Source organism: Cariama cristata, unplaced genomic scaffold (genome assembly GCF_000690535.1).
Source record: "Cariama cristata isolate BGI_N322 unplaced genomic scaffold, ASM69053v1 scaffold9719, whole genome shotgun sequence".
Lineage (NCBI taxonomy): Eukaryota > Metazoa > Chordata > Aves > Cariamiformes > Cariamidae > Cariama > Cariama cristata.
Genome location: NW_009634021.1, coordinates 973 through 19,489, shown reverse-complemented (window position 1 = coordinate 19,489; position 18,517 = coordinate 973). Strand labels below are relative to the sequence as shown.

Here is an 18,517-nt window from a genome sequence, read left to right as displayed (position 1 = left end):
GGATAACACCCTCTTTCCCTTCCTCCAGCTTCTCTCACAATATCACAGCACTTCTAGCTTCTGAAACAGAAGCCGGTTTGTCCACAATACCTATCTGATACCCAGCACAATGATTCTCTTATGCTCCATCATAGCAGAATTAATGAAATGGAACACCAAGAGGCAAGCAAAGCTGAAGTGCTTTGTCAGGAACTTTCTTGGGATTCTAACTAAAGCCTTCTCCTCAGACTAACCATTTGGAGATTGTAAATGCTGGTCAGCACTTCATTTATCTACTAACAGTCAGTATCTCTGTACCACTGCTGACCCTTCAGGGCAGACAAGGACACAGAAGTCTTTGTGATGATTAAGCTAACGGGGCACTAGACCTACTAAGGCACATATTTGAGATCAGCACCAGCCAATCCACCTATGATGAAAACATGAATGTCTGATATGTGAAAGGAGGACACAACTTCTACACTATCAAACTTTATCTTAGATATTTAGCCTCTTTCCATTGAACATAACAGAACTATGAATTTCAGCTTGAAATTTAACTTTCTTTCAGCTCCCTATCTTCATCCTCCAATGCACTAAAACCAAAGCACGCCACAGTGAGGGAAGGAGTTGTCACTCACCGGATGGGGTTCATATCTGGCCGGCTAGGTTTAGAAACAGCTTTGACGAACTTCTCTGCCAGTTGAATCCTGAATGAAAACAGGAGAATCCAGCAATTTAGCAAGATCATTGGCACAGCAGGTAGGTAGCAGTTTCAGCAGAGTAACTGTTTAGACACTTCAGTACATGCAGACTGCTTCCACTGCTAGCCAAATGAGTACCAAGCAAGACTTTTTTCACCCTGCTCTCCCAGTTCAGTGCCCAGTGATACTGGCTACTATCCATTAGGAACGTCTGTCTCCACAGCTTCCTCTACAAACCCACGTGCTGCTGAACACATTGATGTATGAGCAGGAAAGCAGGACTAGTAGAGACATCATGTCTCTGAGGAAGGAAACAGAGGAGCTCGTTCCTTTTCCCTCAGCCAGTTATCAGCTATGCTCATTCATATTCCCAGAATGCTCAGTTTACCCAGACTGTGCTTGGCTCACCCCAAACTAAGAAAGGCTAGACCTGCCCTCATACAAAGAGAAAATACAGTTGGAAAAGGCTATACGCGCTTCAGTTGAGAGCCAGTTCATTCACAGTTCATCTTTATAGCAGTGTTTCAGTTGAATGCACTTGTCGCCCTGGGCTCAGCATTCTGGTTTTAGTGTGAACGCTGTTTCCCACTGACTCATACTCATGTACAAGAAAGAAGCTCCTCAAAATCTTACGTACCTCTGGTTGAAATGCTGCTTTCGAACATCATTGCCATTCAGCACCAAGACATCAAGGATGTGGATGGCACTGATTTTTCGCTGGGCTTTCCCCTAGGGAGGGCAATACAGAGACTTACTACTCAGTGTTGCTATTTCAGCTTTGATTTATAGCCCATCTCTTGACAGGACATCATTTTCTTCTAGTAAGAAAGTACCTTTCCAGATGCTAGAAGGAGACAAATTCCCTGCTGCCCATTGTATAGTGACATGCCATCCTCCAAGAACTGGTGTATCTCAACTACATAGTTCTGTCTCACAGAAGGGAGTAAGGGCAGGACCACAGCTGCCATCAGCAGGTCTCTGTGCCTTATCAGGTACCACAGCACAAAGCCCAGTGCACTACAGCATCCTCATCTGAGATGCCAGAGGACAGGCAAACTCCGAGGCAGCAATACCTTACACTGTGAATATACCATGAGAATCTTTTCCTCAAGGCCTGCAATCACTACTGAGCAGTTTTGTACATAAAGAGCCACAGAACACATTAAGTCACATTGGCAATGTCATCTGCTGCTGCACGTAGGACAACAGCAGCTTGTCAGGTCCAAAGCGTTTTCAAAATAACATTAAAAGCTCGTATCTCTAGAACTGGACTTAAAGACGGAACTTAATCCAAAATAGTTTCTCTAAAGATCATATACAAAAAACCTTGCACCTGGCACAGATGGAACATTTATTTTGCAGTATCTTACAGAGAATAGGTGAAACTGCTCATTGTATTTGCAGCCACTTGGTAAAGGAGAGAATAGCCTCCTACCTCTCCTTTCAGCTCATGAACAATCTCCACAGAGAGAAGGGTATCTCGTGGCAGCTCAGTTTTCAAATCCAGCTTTGTCCAGCGATCTGACTGGCGACCGTCCCAGGTATAGATCTGCGATTTCTGTGTGTAGAAGGCAGAGTCAGATTCAGCCAAAGCTTCATGAGGGCAGGGGTGGAGGAGAGACCTCTGACTAACTGTAGAGCAGCCCTCAGAGAATCTTTTTGTCCTAAGCTGTCACAGGCAGTTTCTTTGTCAGAAGTTTTAAGGAAAAACCATAATCTCTACAGCAAAGGAACAAAACCACAGATTCTAATCTGCCAGTGGCTTTTCATACCCGCACAAAGAACCACAAATAGAACACCTTTAAAAGGACAGTGAAGACAGTTAGAGACACTAGCAAGAGTACAGGTCTCTGTGTAGGCTGTGATTACAAAAGCAGGGTTAATTAGTGTGAAAAGCAGTGAAGTCATGAGAAAGAAACATAAAATAACTAGAAGTCTCAGGGACTGCTGCTGAGGATCCTTTCTGGCCTTTGAAGGCAGGAAAGGATGGGATGAAACTGCAACGCAGGAAAGTAGCATTGAAATGAACCAGCAAAACGCCCGGACTGTTCTCAGCACTTACGCCTAGCCCCAAGAGGAACTTCTGCTCGCTTCCAGACACCATACACCGGTAATCTAACACTTGGCGAATCTTCTCCAGTGTACTGGCATTCAGAGGAGTGGGTTTGTAACTGAAGGTATCAATGTCCGTGCCCTAAAGAGCAAAGTATGGAAAAGGCAAATTAGACACAATACATCAACAGGTAGGTAAACGCAACTTCTACATGAAGCAATAATCCAGGACTAGCTTCTTCATCTCTTAATTCCTATGGGGAAAAGTTCTGTTTGTATGAAAGGACTCAGAACAAGCTTCTGGGTAAGGTCTCACCTGGATCAGCTCAAAGAACTTGGACTTGGGATCTGAAGATGAAGGAGCAACACGAGCCTGATCAGGAATCTGAAAACAAATCCAAATGATTTATAATAAGTGTTATTCTGTGGCACATTCATAGGAACCCTTCTGGTTTTAATACATTACAGAACATCCTGCATCCTGAAACTCCTGCTCTTGGGATTTCAGTTGCTGCAGAGGTCATCCAGCAAACAAATAATCTCACGTGTTTTGCAAATTTAATGCAGGCAGACCACATCTCACAGGAAACAACAGGCAACTTCACAAAGTTTCAGGCTAAATCTTTGATTTCATGCATGTTGCAACAAAATACTGTTTCATTGAAGACACACAATTAGCCTGTGAAACTGGCTAAGGAAGCTCAGGAAAGAGAAACTGCATACTCATAAAACAAGACCTTTTGGAGAGCTCTGCTGCTTCAGAACTAGGTGCTGAGTTCACTTCATGTACGATGAAATATTCTTAACTGCAGCAAAGAAGCCTGCTCAGTTAAGCCATACACATAATGAATCAGAAACATCCCGTCTGCTTACATAAACAGCTTGAAATGGTCTCTGACCTTCCCGCAAGACAACATATTAAACCTCTGGCTAGAAAGTCCTATCTGTACTGCAGCTCCATTCTTGTTTCTCCACAGCAAGGACACCTTCACAACCTCCCTGCTTGGCACCTTACTTACCCCCCATAGCTGGAGACACTCCTTTCGGATTTCAGCCTGCCGTGGCTCAATCAGCGTCCTAGAGAAAGATGGCAGACTGTTAAGATGGTGAAACCTTCTTGCTCTTGCAGCATTACATATCCCAGCCCTATAAAACTTGCATCTTTCAGTGTCTGGCTTGGGAATGACAAACATGCACTGCTCTTCAACAGGTTACACAAAAGAGGATGATGCCTTCCCTCAGCACCCTCCAGCCATCTCCAGTCCCCGTGTCTAGTTTTGTTTCATGGTCTGCACTACTGATGAGCAGCCACCACTCCATCCCATGAAAGTACCACCGGGCATCGGTATTTTCAAGAAGTTACGTATTAGTATGAACTTATGCTAATCTCCAAGAGCTGGGTACATAGCCCTATTTACAAATAGCAGCGAAGATCTACTGAAGGCCACACAAAAAACAGTGTCAATGTTAGGATTAACTCTTAGATAATTCCTGGCTACCAGACTCACTCAACTTTCTACTACATATTATCTCTGAATGACACCTGAACAGAAAAGTCATGCCAGGGAAACAGCTACACATTGCAATGGCTTTAGTTTTATGCAAGAAATTCATGTCATGAGCTTTAGTTAATTCTAGGTATTTAACTCAGATGCTTTGAATTGCCCCTGGAAAATGAAAGGCTATGAACCACACCCAGCTTAGATGGTTGCTGTAGAATTGAACATACCAGCTGGGAGTTACACTTCTGCTTACATTCCTCCTAAGATGCAGGCCCACTTATGGTAATCGGAAATCATGCAATGCATGGAGGCCTTCTCAATAAGGGTGACAACAGACTATCAACTTTCAGGACTTCTCCAGCCACCCACACTTTTCTGCAAATAACTCAGGCAGAGACACAAACTGAGCTACCTAAAAGCACTCATCACTTCCCTGGCTCCAAATGCCAAGCCAAGTACCAGCTCAAATCAAGAGCACACTGAAGAAGGGCAATTTACAGTAGGTTCATTCAGTCCTCACCAAAAGCCAGAGGAATATACTCACGTGTCTTGAACAAAGGCACGAATTTTGGCTAGTGCCTTTATCTGAACTTTGCAGTGGCTGAAAGAGAGGACAAGTTTCAGTCAGGGAGCAAGTTAATCATCACCAAGATTGTTCTACTGTTCAAAACAAGGAAGAGTGCTAGGACAACAGGAGGAAGCCAGTCTGATCCTCAGAGTAGTGACAGATCACTGCCAACATGATTCAGAGTGACAGGAAGACCATTGGAAAGAACTAAGCAGTAGCCTCCTTTCTTTCCTACACAGTACTCAGAGGCCAAACAGTTATTAACAGTATACAGCATTTCTCTCTGCACAGGGTCCCTCTGCTCTGCTAAGCCTCTCAAGGAGCAAAAGCAGAGCACTGTAGCAGCATCAGCAAGAAGCTCTATGAGTGCAAGAAGCTACAACTGAAAGCCATGTTGGTTAACCTGCCTACAGCCAGCAGCCCTCATTGCCCATGAGCACTCACTTTTCATTGGACTGGACAATGTAATCATAGAAATCCTGGTCGCCTTTGATCACATTCAATGGGACAACAAGATTCACATCCAGATCAGAGTTGCGCAGCTGGTTGAGTCTGATGTTCACCGTGAAGAGATAGTCCCGCACGTCATCAATTCCCAGCTTTAATCCTTTGCATATCACATACCTGCAAAGAAAGGCAGGGAGATCACGTAGGTTCAGTTCTTCCACACAGCCAACTTCCCTGCCACAGTCCCATTATCAGGACAGTTTCCCAAATCCCAGGAATTCTTTCCTCCTGGGTATCCCTAGGAAGGTGCAATCTCACCTATCAAAAAGTCATTATACATTTTCTACGCTCTGGAAAGACTGGGAAACTCAACCCTATCGAAAAACACCACAGATCCCCCTCAAGTAATAAATCAATTCTGCTGAACTTGACAGGTACAACGATAACACACATAATACGCTCTAGCTTCATTGCAACTGTAGTTGTTTCATGCAAAATAGAATCTGTTACGTATTCAGTTCCACTGCTTTCTCCCCAGAAGGGTAATTTGGCAAATATCTTCTCTGCCTTGTCAAACATCATAATTTGCTAAGCATCTAAAATGCTTCCTCCTCCAAGACAGTTGCCAATTGAGGCAGGTCACAGAGCTTCCACTAGACTTACCCAAACCCATCTATCACTGTATTTAGAGGACAGGGTTTCTTTAGCAGTCCCTCATGCTCAAGAATCTCACCTCTCCGAGTTAGCAGGACGGCTTGTCACAGGTTTAAAGATGCACACTCGCTCAAAGCAGCAATACAGCAGATAAACAAGTCCCACACTGAACGGAGTAAACAGGTCAAAGGTTTTGCAGACAAAATGTCCTCCTGGAAAAAGAGAGAGAAAGCACACTGATACCAGCATATTATCAGGAAACAAAGAGATACCAGGCACCTCAATACTTTCTCTTTTGCAAAACTGGTAAGAATGTTTTTGTACAATTAAACAGCATCTAAAACATGTGACGTGGGCCAATGGGGCTCCATGAACCATCTTCCCCATATCTCTGCAGCAAAGAAAAAAACATTTCCATGACCAGGATCAAATCAGTATACATGCCGTCTCACAAGCAAACCTTCTATCCAGCTCTTAACCTCCCCTTCCAGGCCCAAACTGTGCCCTATGGCATGGCAGCATACTATGAAAAAGCCTCAGCTGAAGAGGAGCTCTGATATGTGCAACAAGAAACCTCAGGCTGGACTTGAAAACTAACAGATGTTCCCTGAACAGAGTAACTCGTCATGTAGAAAGAAGAGAGTCTATGTTGTCCTTTGCCTTCAAACAAGATTCTCAATTTCCCCAAGCAAAAAGCAGTCAGTCTTACAGAGCTATTATCCACCCAGACAGAAAAGACTTAAAGAAGGTTGTTCCTTTTACCATAACATATTTGAGACTACTGCTAAGTAGATCATTGCCTCAGGTACTTCTAAACATAGGGCACAAGATAAATGATAACATAATGAGCGGTTTTTATCTTCTGCATCAGTGCCAAATGCTAACTAAACTCAGCAGAACAGAGGAGCCATCAAAACCAGATAGAGCTGTAATGTCCATCATTTGGCAACCATGACGTACAGTTAAGACAATGTGAGACATCACCTTGTTCTGATCAAGGGATGGCAGATTTACAGGAGAAAAGCCACAAGTTAGAGGGAAGGATGAACTGGATAAACACCACTCTCTGTTCCAACCAGCCTGCTAGAATATTCAAGGAAGCAGTTGGTCCAGCTAGTGCCATAAAACACAGATATACCGTCCAGTTACCACACTAGTGACCTTAGCCCAAGACAGCTACATAACATAACACATTGTAAGAGCTCTATACTAATGCATTTTACCACATGCTTTTAATTAAAAGCAAAATAGACATAAATAATCTTATTTTTCTGCCCCGGTTCTCTTAGCTTTGTGACAACCATCTCAGGATGTATGCGTACACACTCAATTCTGTGCAACTTAGCCTCAGTGAAGAGTAGATTTCATGGCATATTAATAAAAATGGTACAGCATCCTTCCACAATGCCACCCACACCTTAAGAGAAGGATGAAGAAGATTAATGGATAAAACATACCTGTCCGGACAATGGACAGTGCTGTAAGGAACTGGCAAAGCATGAGCTGTTTGCTTAGGATTTCTTGCAGATTCTCCTGACCCTCCACTGAGAAACCCTGCAAAGCACACAGCATATGATTAGTACCTCTGCAAATCATTGGTCAAGCAAAGGATTCTGTATAGCTAAATCATGGGATCATAACATTTTCTGTTTCTTTAAGATAAAAACCACTGCCACCAGGAATTTTAGTGGCAACCCTTGAAGAACTTCAGTACAGTGAAGTGTAACTACGGACACATGTCAAATATCCTACTACATGCAGACTGAAGTATCAGGTTTGGTCACTAATGCAGGAGGAAAAAGAAATGGACTAACCCCATCAGCCATTAAGAAATGCACTCCCTTGTGATCAGTATTGTCCAAAACAAAATTCCGGAAAGCAGTAATGTTCTCTGGGCGAGTGATGTCTCCATCTCCATCAATCCCTCCCTCTCCTAAGGGGAAAAGAGGAGACAATTACTAACATGTTTGCAAGTACACATAAAAGATCAGTATGCGCAGGTGATTTATTGTATTCAATCAACATTGAGTCAGAAATTACACAGACCTTGCGAATAAGCATTAACACATTCCCTTGTTCACCACCGAAGATGCTTGTTAATTTAGGAAAATTATTCAGACTGTGTGGTCAGGGCTAAACAAAGCCATATAATAACCATGCTCAAGTGATAAGTTGTACATTAGCCTCAGCAAAAGACAAATCATTCATTGCCCTCCCCCGAGATGAGAACCGACTACGTGACAACATAACATTCTCATCCAAGTAGGAATGACACATAGCTGAACCTACTAAAAATGTAAGGTTCAATCTCACGGCACAGCTTACCTGTTACTAACATGTTTTTCCAGAGAAGGCAAAATTATTTATATTGTGCATTGGCAACCTTCTACTAAGAATTCAAATCATTCCAAAGAAACACAACACTCTATTTTCAAACACAATGTAATCTGGAATTTAAACAAAACAACGCAAAACAACCCTGTGAACAAATTTGTGAAGGGATTTTTTAATAGGGCTTGTGTATGAATGTTTGTACAGTTTTCCCATATAGCTCTTTTTAGAGAGAGGTATATTGTCCTCCAGCTTGGTGTTTTAGAAAGCTAATCTAAGGTGTATTCTAGAGCTCACCAATTCTGACTTTGAAGAAGCCTGAAATTCTATTTGGTATTAGTCCCTATAAATCTTTTGCAACTACAGCTTCTATTAACTGAACTGGAGGACTAGAAAGCAGCAGAGATCAGGATGCATGATAGTGCTTTGATAACCAAATTCCTCATCAATCATCCTGTCAGTAAGTGCAGTGACACTAAAATTTGTTACCATTCTTCACAACACAAATATCACAGCAGTTTACTTCCTTCCCATCACTGGAAGAGAGTTTGTACACATCTCACTAGACTTTATAGTGTAACAGACAGAAAGGAACCAAGAAAATGCATCAAAGTCATTGGGCTATTAATTTCTCTAGGTATCTCCTTCTCTCCATAAGAACACCAGTTTGTAGTGAGTTATGAAGATCCAAATGCTGCAACCGTTGGAACAATGTGTTTATCTGCCTTGCTGCCCTTGCCATGAACCTTTGCTTTAACAGATCTAATTCTGAAGTGCTAACAATTCTCTAAGAGTTCATGGTTGGGTGTCAAAAGCAGCAGTCAACAGAGCCAGAGCGGTGAAAGGGGGGGAAAAAAAAAAAACACCGTAACAATGGAAAAGCAAACCCTCTTCTCTACAACAGTCACACTCAGATTTCCTTTATACAGTTTGAAATATGAAGCAAGAATACCAGTAATCCTTGTATTTCCCTTTCTATTCCTAGAGGCTATGCAGATAGAGGACTCAAACATATCAGCAAGCTTAACAAGTTACCGTCCACGAGGTGAGATACAGCAATTGTCCTGCTTAGTCTGTCCCAAAGCTAAAACATGTTAAATCTCTTTGGATTAAGTTCATTTAGTTACAGTGATTCAGATACAGCCTCTAGCCCAAATCTGTTTTATTTATCTTTACTAAGAGCCCACAGTCAATTATCAAAGCAGAGCTAGGGAGGTCTGATATAGAAGCACACTGCCAGTCAGGCAAGTAAGGTTTCTATCTCCAGCTCTGCTATAACAGATCTTTGGGCAAGTCAGGAGGCTGGAGCACCTCCCTATGAGTACAGGCTGAGAGCACTGAGGTTTTTCCACCTAAAGAAGAGAAGGCTCCGCGGACACCTCAGAGCAGCCTTCTAGTAACTAAAGGGGCCTACAAGAAAGCTGGGGAGGGACTTTTTTACAAGGGCTTGTAGTGACAGGACAAGAGGAAATGGCCTTAAACTAAAAGAAGGTAGACTTAGATCAGATATTAGGATTAAATTCTTCACGGTGAGGGTGGTGAGGCACTGAATAGGTTGCCCAGAGAAGCTGTGGATGCCCCATCCCTGGAAGTGTTCAAGGCCAGGCTGGATGAGGCTTTGAGCAACCTGGTCTAGTGGAAGGTGTCCCTGCCCATGGCAGGGGGGTTGGAACTAGGTGATCTTCAAGGTCTCTTCCAATCCAAACCATTCTATGATAAGTCATCTCACTCACTGTGTTTCAGGCTGACATCCGTGAAGTGGGAAAAATATTGTCAAGCAATGTTAAAGCACTCTACAATTTTCAGATAAGCAACTGCTACAATGGGATACACATTCCCAGGGCAGACTGGAAATAAGTGCAGAAATGTGACTTGATATGCAAGCTCACCAATCTCAACCCCTTTCTTAGATGACAGCCCCCATCTACCTTGCAAAATGGCTCCCTACAAACAGCCTTCTCTTAGATCCCCATGCTGGTATGGATACCAACCCCACTCCTGATACAGAGGCTGCAGCATAAGCAAAAACATCAGGTAACACTCACGCATGTACTACATACCATAATAAGGTTCAAAGAGCTCACTGGAAGCTGAATAGAAGTCCTCTAGTTTAAAATCATTTGGTCCTTTCAAGGTCATGCCAAATCCTTTCGCATGCCACTTCCGCCTCCACAAAACGTACTCAGAGAAGCCTCCAGGACCAGCACACACATCGGCAAAGTAGAGCAGCTCTGCATCTCGCTCCTTTATCAAAGGTCTCTGCAAAAGGAAACTGAGGAAATTCTACTGACCCAGTAACAGCTCCCATCAGTCAAACCAGATACACCATAAACTGTACTACTTGGTCAGAGAAGTCTCTTTCAAGCACCTGTTTTCCCAGCTAGTATCCTAAGGATTCTCCTTTCTCCCCACCTTCTCCATTCTCTGAGAAAGAACTGCTCTTTGAAAGTTAGACAGAGGCCCTCACCCCATGGAAGTCCTTAGGGTTTGTAAACATGTAGTCAAAGACATGGTCCATGTTTGCCATCTTCATTGCAGCCCTGTGAACACATAAATAGAGACCTATTAAGTTTCAACCTTGGCTCCCAAGGCTGAAAGTGGACATAAATGGGAAAGAGGCTATACCACCAGAAGTTCTGCAAACCTGTTCAGGAAGAAAACCCCACGGATCATCTCATAGGGGTTAGACCTTGTTCGGGCTCGACGCATTTCTTCTCCATCCAGCTCATCAAATACACTCTGCACAAATGGAAACAAAATTCAGCTGGCCCTGGCACAGGCTTGAGGGACAGGTAGGCATGAGTATTTCCTATCCTCATACTTCTCTCTCCTTAGACAGCAAACTCCATGCAAGGTTTGGTTCACCAATATAGAATGCTTTTCCATCACATAATGATATTCATCTTCTTCTAAGCCACCCCAGTTCTTAAGCAAATTTAGTGACACTGAAAATTCTGTACTGATAGCTCCAGAGCCTGATAATGCGGTTAGCCACCTCAAAAGCAGTCCCAGCCCAAGATATTTCTCTCATGTATACACACACTCACACTCTACCACAATTTAGAAGGGCATGATAAAATCCATGAGGGAAGATGGAACACAGAAGAAAAGAAAGGGAGCTAATTTCCTTAGCTTCTTCAAGTCTTCAGCCTTTCAGCTGGACTAAGGGAAACTGTTTTCATACATCTCTTTAAAGGCTGAGGTGCAAAATAGGTTGCTGAACAGCCAGTAACAACCAGGATGCTAGGTCATACCAGTGGCACGGAGGTAAAAGAGGACGTTGAGTTCTTGCCAATCACCTAAGTAAAATACTCGGTCCTCCTCAATTATTTATTTCACTTGCTTCCCCAAAACTTCAGTTCCTCTGTAAAGAAGGGGACTCACCTTGCACTGCAGGACATTACGTAAAAGTTCTTCACTACAGAACTCTGTTTCATCTTCAATCACCATCTTCCTCTAGAACAGGAGAACATGTATTAACAATTAGGAAACAGTATCAATAATTTCAGAATGCGACATGCACCAGTAATGGAGGAAGGCGGCCAACCACATACTAAACCGTATTAGCAAAAGCCTAGTCAGCAGGCTGAGGAATTGTTCTCCTCTGTTAGGCATCTGGAGACCACATGTGGAATACTGCATCCAGTTTAGCACTCCCCACCACCAGACAGACATACTGCAGCAAGCCCAGCAAAAGGGCCACCAAGATGACAAAGGTGCAGAAACACTAGGTGTATGAGGAGAGACTGAGAGAACAGTTTGTTCAGAATGCAGAAAGGGAGATCCTATTTCTGTCTACAAGTATCTAATGGTAGGAAATAGAGAAGACTGATTCAGACGCAGAGATGGATAGTGATAGGACAAGAAAAAATGGACACAAGCCGGAACACATAAAAAGCCAATTAGCCATATAGAAATTTTCTTTTGCCAACTGGGTTATCAAATACTGAAACAGATGCCTGAACAGGTTGTGAAATTTCCATCCTTGGAGATACTCAAACTCAACCAAACGAGGCCTTGAACAACCTGATCTACTTGGACCTGCTTTAAGCAGGAAGCTGCACTACCAATCTCCAAAGGTTCCCTCCAGCCTAGGTTATTCTACAACTCTTTGACAAGGCAATTGTTTCAGGCTGAGTAGTCCTGCGTCGTCTTAGGCTGGTAAGTACCGAGATCTAAAAAATTACCTTCCCCACAGTCATCCACTCCTTCAGCTCCTGGGCATCAGGGATTTCTGTGGTACACTCGAGGCACCAGTCCACCTCCTCGTAGGCACTGGGCTGCAAGCACAAGACATGGGAAGAGCCAAAGACATTTTTGCTAGCAATATGTAACAACTAATTGCTCCCCAAAAGTTTGCCTCCAAGTTCTAGGATAAGGGGTTATGCCGTGACTTTAGGGTCAATCATAGAATTTTTGTCTCCTAGTCTAAAACATGTCTTATTTGTTTTGATTCAAAATTGAAAAAAAAAAACAAAACACAAAACCTCACACCAGTTTTCTGTCATTAGATTCTGATGATCAAGAGAAAGCAAAAGCCTAGTACTCTCAAGGTACATTTTAGCGACAAAAGAGACAGTTGCCAAAAACCCACACTTCCTGATGGTGCTTTACATATTCTTTCTCCCAGTTGTTTCTAAAAGGCTCTGGAATAGGTTGCCCAGAGAAGCTGTGGTGCCCCATCCCTGGAAGTGTTCAAGGCCAGGCTGGATGGGGCTTTGAGTAACCTGGTCTGGTGGGAGGTGTCCCTGCCCATGGCAGGGGGGTTGGAACTAGATGGGCTTTAAGGTCCCTTCCAACCAAACCATTCTATGATTCTATGATTTCTATTTCCCAATGTTCTTCCCTGTTGAAGAGCTTGACAAGACACAGGAATACAACATCGGAGAATTTTATTTGGGACTACTAAACACACCCAGAAAAGATTTAAAAAAAAAAAAATCACCTATACAGGCAAGAAAAATTATATACAAAATGGTAAACCAAAAAGAGTTTGGTAACAATTTTCAATCACATTCACTACTGCAATCTCAGAAACAAATCCTACAGCAACAATCCATCCGAAACCAATTTTGTGCCAGAATATTAACACATGTGACAGAAAACAAGTTTTGCCATGCTGTTCTGGGACAAAATCAGGCCTGGGTCTACCCAGCAGAGCCGCTTAATGGTGGCCAGTTGTATCACACAACACTAAACATCACTCCCAGAGAGCAAATCCTGAAAACAGTAACAGAAAAGGGACTGAAAACAGGAAGTACTTACCTCTGGCTCATCCTGCCAATCAATATTGAGCTCCCCATCAAATCCTTTGAGGGTCAGCCCAAAGCCTCTCCTTCCCTTCTGACTTGAGGCCTCAACAATATCCTTCCTGCCTTGGCCATATTTTCCCAGACCTTCTCCTTCCCGGAAGCCCATCTTGGCCTACAAAGAAAGCAAAGGGAGCACACTGAGGCAAGTGGACTTGAGTTTGTGTACTACTACTGGAGTCAAAGAGTAGCAGGGAAAAATGACACTTCACCCTGAAGTGACCTAAAGGCATTTAGCATTTTTTTAATCTCAGTTGTGGCTTTCAGGACTTAATAGTGAGTTCACTTCACTGAGGCAGGACACAAAAAAACCAAGATCTGAACAATGATGTTTGAGACAATAGCAAATTACAAAAGGTTCAGTAATGTGGGAACAGCCTGCTCAGAAGGAGAAGCAGTGAGGAGCCTGGAGCCATTCATCAGTGTTCGGTAAGCATGGAAGGTTCATAAAACAAAAGATGCTGGTGTAGGAAAAAATCCATGTTGTGATGATATTCCTTCTTGTGAATATGCACTCTCATGCATTTCAAGCATCAGTTAAAACTTCACCTAAAACTCAGAGGAGGAATGCAAGACGCACTGCTCCTGAAACACACTCCCATCTCTTAGGTTAAAAGAAATGCCTTCATTAACTGCTAGTTTTTCAGGCCTTTCTCTTCATAAATTTTAGCAACAAGACAACAACAACAACAAGCATGAACGCAGTCAATTTCACTCCCTCCAGTATGCATCTACAAGACAATAAGTAAATAAAAGACTTAAGGATGAAGTTTCACTTTGAATGAATGTTATCCATATACACCTTCCTATGAGAAGGAACGAAAACATTGTTTATTACCAATCCGTATGAGAAACAACACAAGAACTTCTGACAGGTTTTATACAAAGGTACATGGTTGCTCTCCCATAGCCTTTGCTACCTGGCTCTGAATCAGACCTTCAAATACGTACATCAAATGTGACAGCCACCGAGCCTGTTATACACCGGTTTTCTGAGGACAGAATTTTGAACATCTAGTAATCAAGGACCATTTTCCTTTTACTTACCTAATGCTACCAAATCATTCAACCAGACTTGATATCACATGAACCTTTATATTCAAATTTATGAGGTCTTACAAACAAAAGCCCTCCGAATTCAGTAGTAAAAGCTCCTGTACTGTGGCAATTGAAAGCACACATCCTAACCGGCTCAGAAGAGAACTCTCCAAGTGAAAGCCAGTCTTGTGCTATAATCAGCAAACTGCAGCCCAGTGCCAAAAATGCAGGAGGACAGATTCTGAATGATCAGCAACAGAATTTATCTAGAGAGAGGCACAATCAGCAACTCTCAGCCTCTGGATCCCATTGAGTCTGAATGCAGCTAGAAAGTTCTTTTTTCATGTAAAGGTATGATCCTGCTGGTCAGCAGCGCTCCACCTCCTTGAGAGATACTATTTCCCTGTTCCCACTCCTAGTAGCAGCTACTACTTCCCAGCTTCTAGCAAAAAGACTGAACTTCTAACTTGGTAAATGCAGGTACAAGCTGGCCTACCACCATGGAAAGATTGCTGACCCCTGTTCCTGCAAGTACAGGACCAGCATAGAATACAAGGAGACCCAAATTCTGTACCCCACTGAGTCCCGAACTTCCTGTCACATTTCAAGTAATACACAGCTATACATCTCATCTTCTCTGCTGCCCCTGGAAATAATATTTTTGTTTCTGTTATCAAGAATGGAAATTCTTTCAGGATTACGAGATACTCGCGATACCACAGTGATGAAGTTTGCATCAGGAAATCAGTGTAACAGCATGCAGTGAAAGAGACTCCTCTTCTCTACAGTCTACTATTGCCTTTAAACTCAGGAACAAGTTGCCAAATTTGGGACTACCACAAGACAGTCAACCATTTTCTTAGAACTTCCTAAAAGTACTTTCTTCCCCACACTAACACTGTGCAATCAAGGGGCTGGCGATCACCTTCAAAGTTTTGTTGTCACAGTTGCTATCGTTTACAACTCCCTGCCTTCCCAAGGAATTTCCAGCCCTACATAAAACAGAGTGAAAGAAAAAGAAACACCTTAATCATTAAGGTAATAATTCTACAAGGGTATGCCAGACAGCCTCCAATATCAAACAAATTAATGCCAATCACATTTTAACAATTTGTTAAGGCCTTTCTTACAACACATTTGTTAACTCAAGCATTGCAAAATAACACACAGTAGGACTCTTTTTTCCAAGCTCAGCAAGCTGCCAGACCCAGAGATCCTTCCCTTCACATGCACCTCTCTGCTCCTAGGTCTTGAACATGAATCAATTTTTTAACAGATTCCCTTCAACCAAGCTCTCTCAGCCTCCCCCAGTTGCTCGATAGCTGGCTCAAAGAAGCCAAGAATCCCGCTACAAGAAGGATCAGAAACAGAATCAAAATCAAAATCTCTTAAAACAGATTGGTCTTTTCACTTTGTTCTCATCAGGTCTTAATAGTTTGGTCCAAAATTATTTTGACGTACCATGAGCTTCTGGGAGACACTGTTATACATCGAGTATCGAGATGAAGTACCCTCCACAAGAGAGTCTTGTTTGAACTCATTGCTGAAGACTGGTCTTTTTTCATCGCTCTCACTGTCAGACCCACTGCTGCTACTGGAAGATTCTGAAAACAAAAAAGAAAAGTGAAAAGAGTATAAAAATAAAAAGAAAATGGAAAAAAGGCATCTCAGTAATCACATTAAGAACTATACAGTGTGATTCATCAAATCCTCTTAACATACACATAGAGAGGACGCTGCAGTATCTCAAATGTGCTACGGGAAGCACACAGGTGTAATATAAAATACCCCGTGGAACCAATCCCTGGTTATCTGCCCCTTTGTTTCAGGGACACACACAACCTCTATGGGCTAATGGATTCCAGGCCCCCCAACGGGCCGGGCAAACCCCATTACAGCAGCAGAGCAGGCCACAGCACAACCACGATAGTACACTGGGGTGTGCCTGACCTTTGCAATGATGCTGAGGAGCTGAGAAAGTCCACAGAGATTCTCTCCTGAGAACATTGACAATTACTGACACCTTGACAAAACATACTGGATTTTCCTCAGTTTCCTACCTAACTACAGGTGTAAACACATCCCTAACAACCAAAAATCCACATGGAGCACACAGGCATCTACCAAATGGCCAACACCACAGAAAGACAAGAGAGTTGCATCCCTTAGTGCCCGTTAAGCTTCACTTTGACTCCACTACCCACCTCAGTAGTGAGGATCCACAAGTTCCCTACAGCAAATGAGACAGTTTTTCACCTCTAGAGTTTACTGAAAGATAACATCAGAAGATGCCAATCTAGTTTAAAAATACCAAACATTAAGACTCAGTTTATTTACACCCATATATGAACTCAATAATCAAAAGGGGGAAAAAATTTTAAAAGTATTGGTTTGAATTTTTTAGCTCAGCCCTGAGCGCACACAGCATTCTGTACACCAGGTCCCACATCCTGCACCTCTAACCTCCTCACTCACCTCCAGCCCCACCAGACAGGTACACACACCATATCCTGTCACTACAACTACTCCCAAACTGACCCACTCATCTTCCACACACATCCCCTTCCATTTTCACAAGATGAAGGCTTCTTTCCATGTTCAGGCCCCTTCTCACTAACACTTATGACCACAGGAAATCCCAAGACTCAGAAGTAGCAGGCATGACCATGAGGCAACCTGAAGTACCATCCTGGGAGAGCTGAAAGTGCTCCACAACAGCAGTACTAATTGTATAGGGCGCTCGCCTCATCTTTGGTGTACCCTAAGCTCCAGGTGAGAAAGCACACTCTGACTTGAGAAAAAGTAGGCAATTAATTTAGTTAACTCTGAAACCGTTTTTCCTTCTGAAACCAAACACTTGTGAGCTCTCACAACTCCCCCCCTCCCCACAAAAATCACACTGAGCCAGCAAAAGAGATGGTGCTACAATGTAGGAGTCCCAATCAACCCGCCCTTTGTATTCATCTCAGTTTTTCTCATCTGCAAAAATGTGATAAGATTACTGATTTTTTTTTTATTATTTTTTAAACAATGAGGGATTATGATGTTTCTTTACAGCACAATACCCACAACTCCTCACTACTTAAAGTTTCCAAAACAGAAATAACTCCAGAGACTGAAAAGACTAATGCTGCTCATAAACTACAAGAATCTTTACTGCTTTGGACCATGCACTTGTCACCTACCTCAAGTTCTGTTTTCTATGTCTGAATTCATACAATTCCCAGACCAAACCATTTACACAGTATTTTAATTTTTTAATTTAAGAATTAAATTTTCTTTTTAATTTAAGAATTAAAAAATTCACACCAATCCAAGGTTGTAAATAGAAATAATGTAGTTTTTCTGCTAAAGAGAGATCATGCCCTTGAAGTTCAGGCTATTAATTAGGATTTAGGAAATGTGGGTTCAATTCCTAGTTATTATTTAGATTCCCCACAGCAGCATATACCTTATCTCCAACCTTACCTTGAGTAGTATGATTGCTAAATTGAGTTTCATCATCTGAAGTAGAACTGAGAGTTAATCCCAAGTCTTCTATCCTCTTCTTCTGCTTCTTTTGAGGGCTGCTAAATTCAGGTTCTGTCCTTCTCTTCATTTTTGCTGAAAGCAGATGATCACACTTGGTAAACATCAAGTAAATTAACTTTCTCCTGCATGCTGAAGGGTAAGGCGCAGCACCATGGCAGCACAGATCATTTTATGGACTGTTCAGTAACATGCTTCTCAATTTAAGTTTGCTTTAGGTAAAAGTATCGGTTTCTTTTGAACTTTCCTTTTTTAATAGCTAGTCTAACTAAACAAACACAAAATCCATGCAAAATCTTCCCTATTACCAATGACTTCAATTTCAAATCATTTCTACAACCTACTTACCACTAAATGCTAGTAGACAAAGACAACCCAGATGTCAACACTTCGAAAACTTAAATA

At 42.4% G+C, this 18,517-nt stretch overlaps 1 protein-coding gene across 1 annotated transcript in view; it reads right to left on the bottom strand.

The window, feature by feature from the left end:
* Positions 1–18,182, bottom strand: part of CMTR1 (cap methyltransferase 1) — a 23,550-nt gene extending 5,368 nt beyond the window's left edge. Inside the window, exons 1-19 of the mRNA XM_009707004.1 lie at positions 18,053–18,182; positions 16,046–16,188; positions 13,503–13,661; positions 12,425–12,517; positions 11,622–11,693; positions 10,882–10,976; positions 10,705–10,777; positions 10,298–10,496; positions 7,721–7,839; positions 7,364–7,460; positions 5,986–6,118; positions 5,250–5,429; positions 4,782–4,838; positions 3,755–3,812; positions 3,052–3,120; positions 2,746–2,877; positions 2,119–2,241; positions 1,321–1,412; positions 621–689 (exon numbers count right to left, since the gene is read on the bottom strand). Coding sequence (XP_009705306.1) covers positions 621–689; positions 1,321–1,412; positions 2,119–2,241; positions 2,746–2,877; positions 3,052–3,120; positions 3,755–3,812; positions 4,782–4,838; positions 5,250–5,429; positions 5,986–6,118; positions 7,364–7,460; positions 7,721–7,839; positions 10,298–10,496; positions 10,705–10,777; positions 10,882–10,976; positions 11,622–11,693; positions 12,425–12,517; positions 13,503–13,661; positions 16,046–16,188; positions 18,053–18,182 — 2,093 coding nt within the window. The remainder of the gene's footprint in view (positions 1–620; positions 690–1,320; positions 1,413–2,118; positions 2,242–2,745; positions 2,878–3,051; positions 3,121–3,754; positions 3,813–4,781; positions 4,839–5,249; positions 5,430–5,985; positions 6,119–7,363; positions 7,461–7,720; positions 7,840–10,297; positions 10,497–10,704; positions 10,778–10,881; positions 10,977–11,621; positions 11,694–12,424; positions 12,518–13,502; positions 13,662–16,045; positions 16,189–18,052) is intronic.
* Between the last annotated feature and the right edge of the window lie 335 nt (positions 18,183–18,517).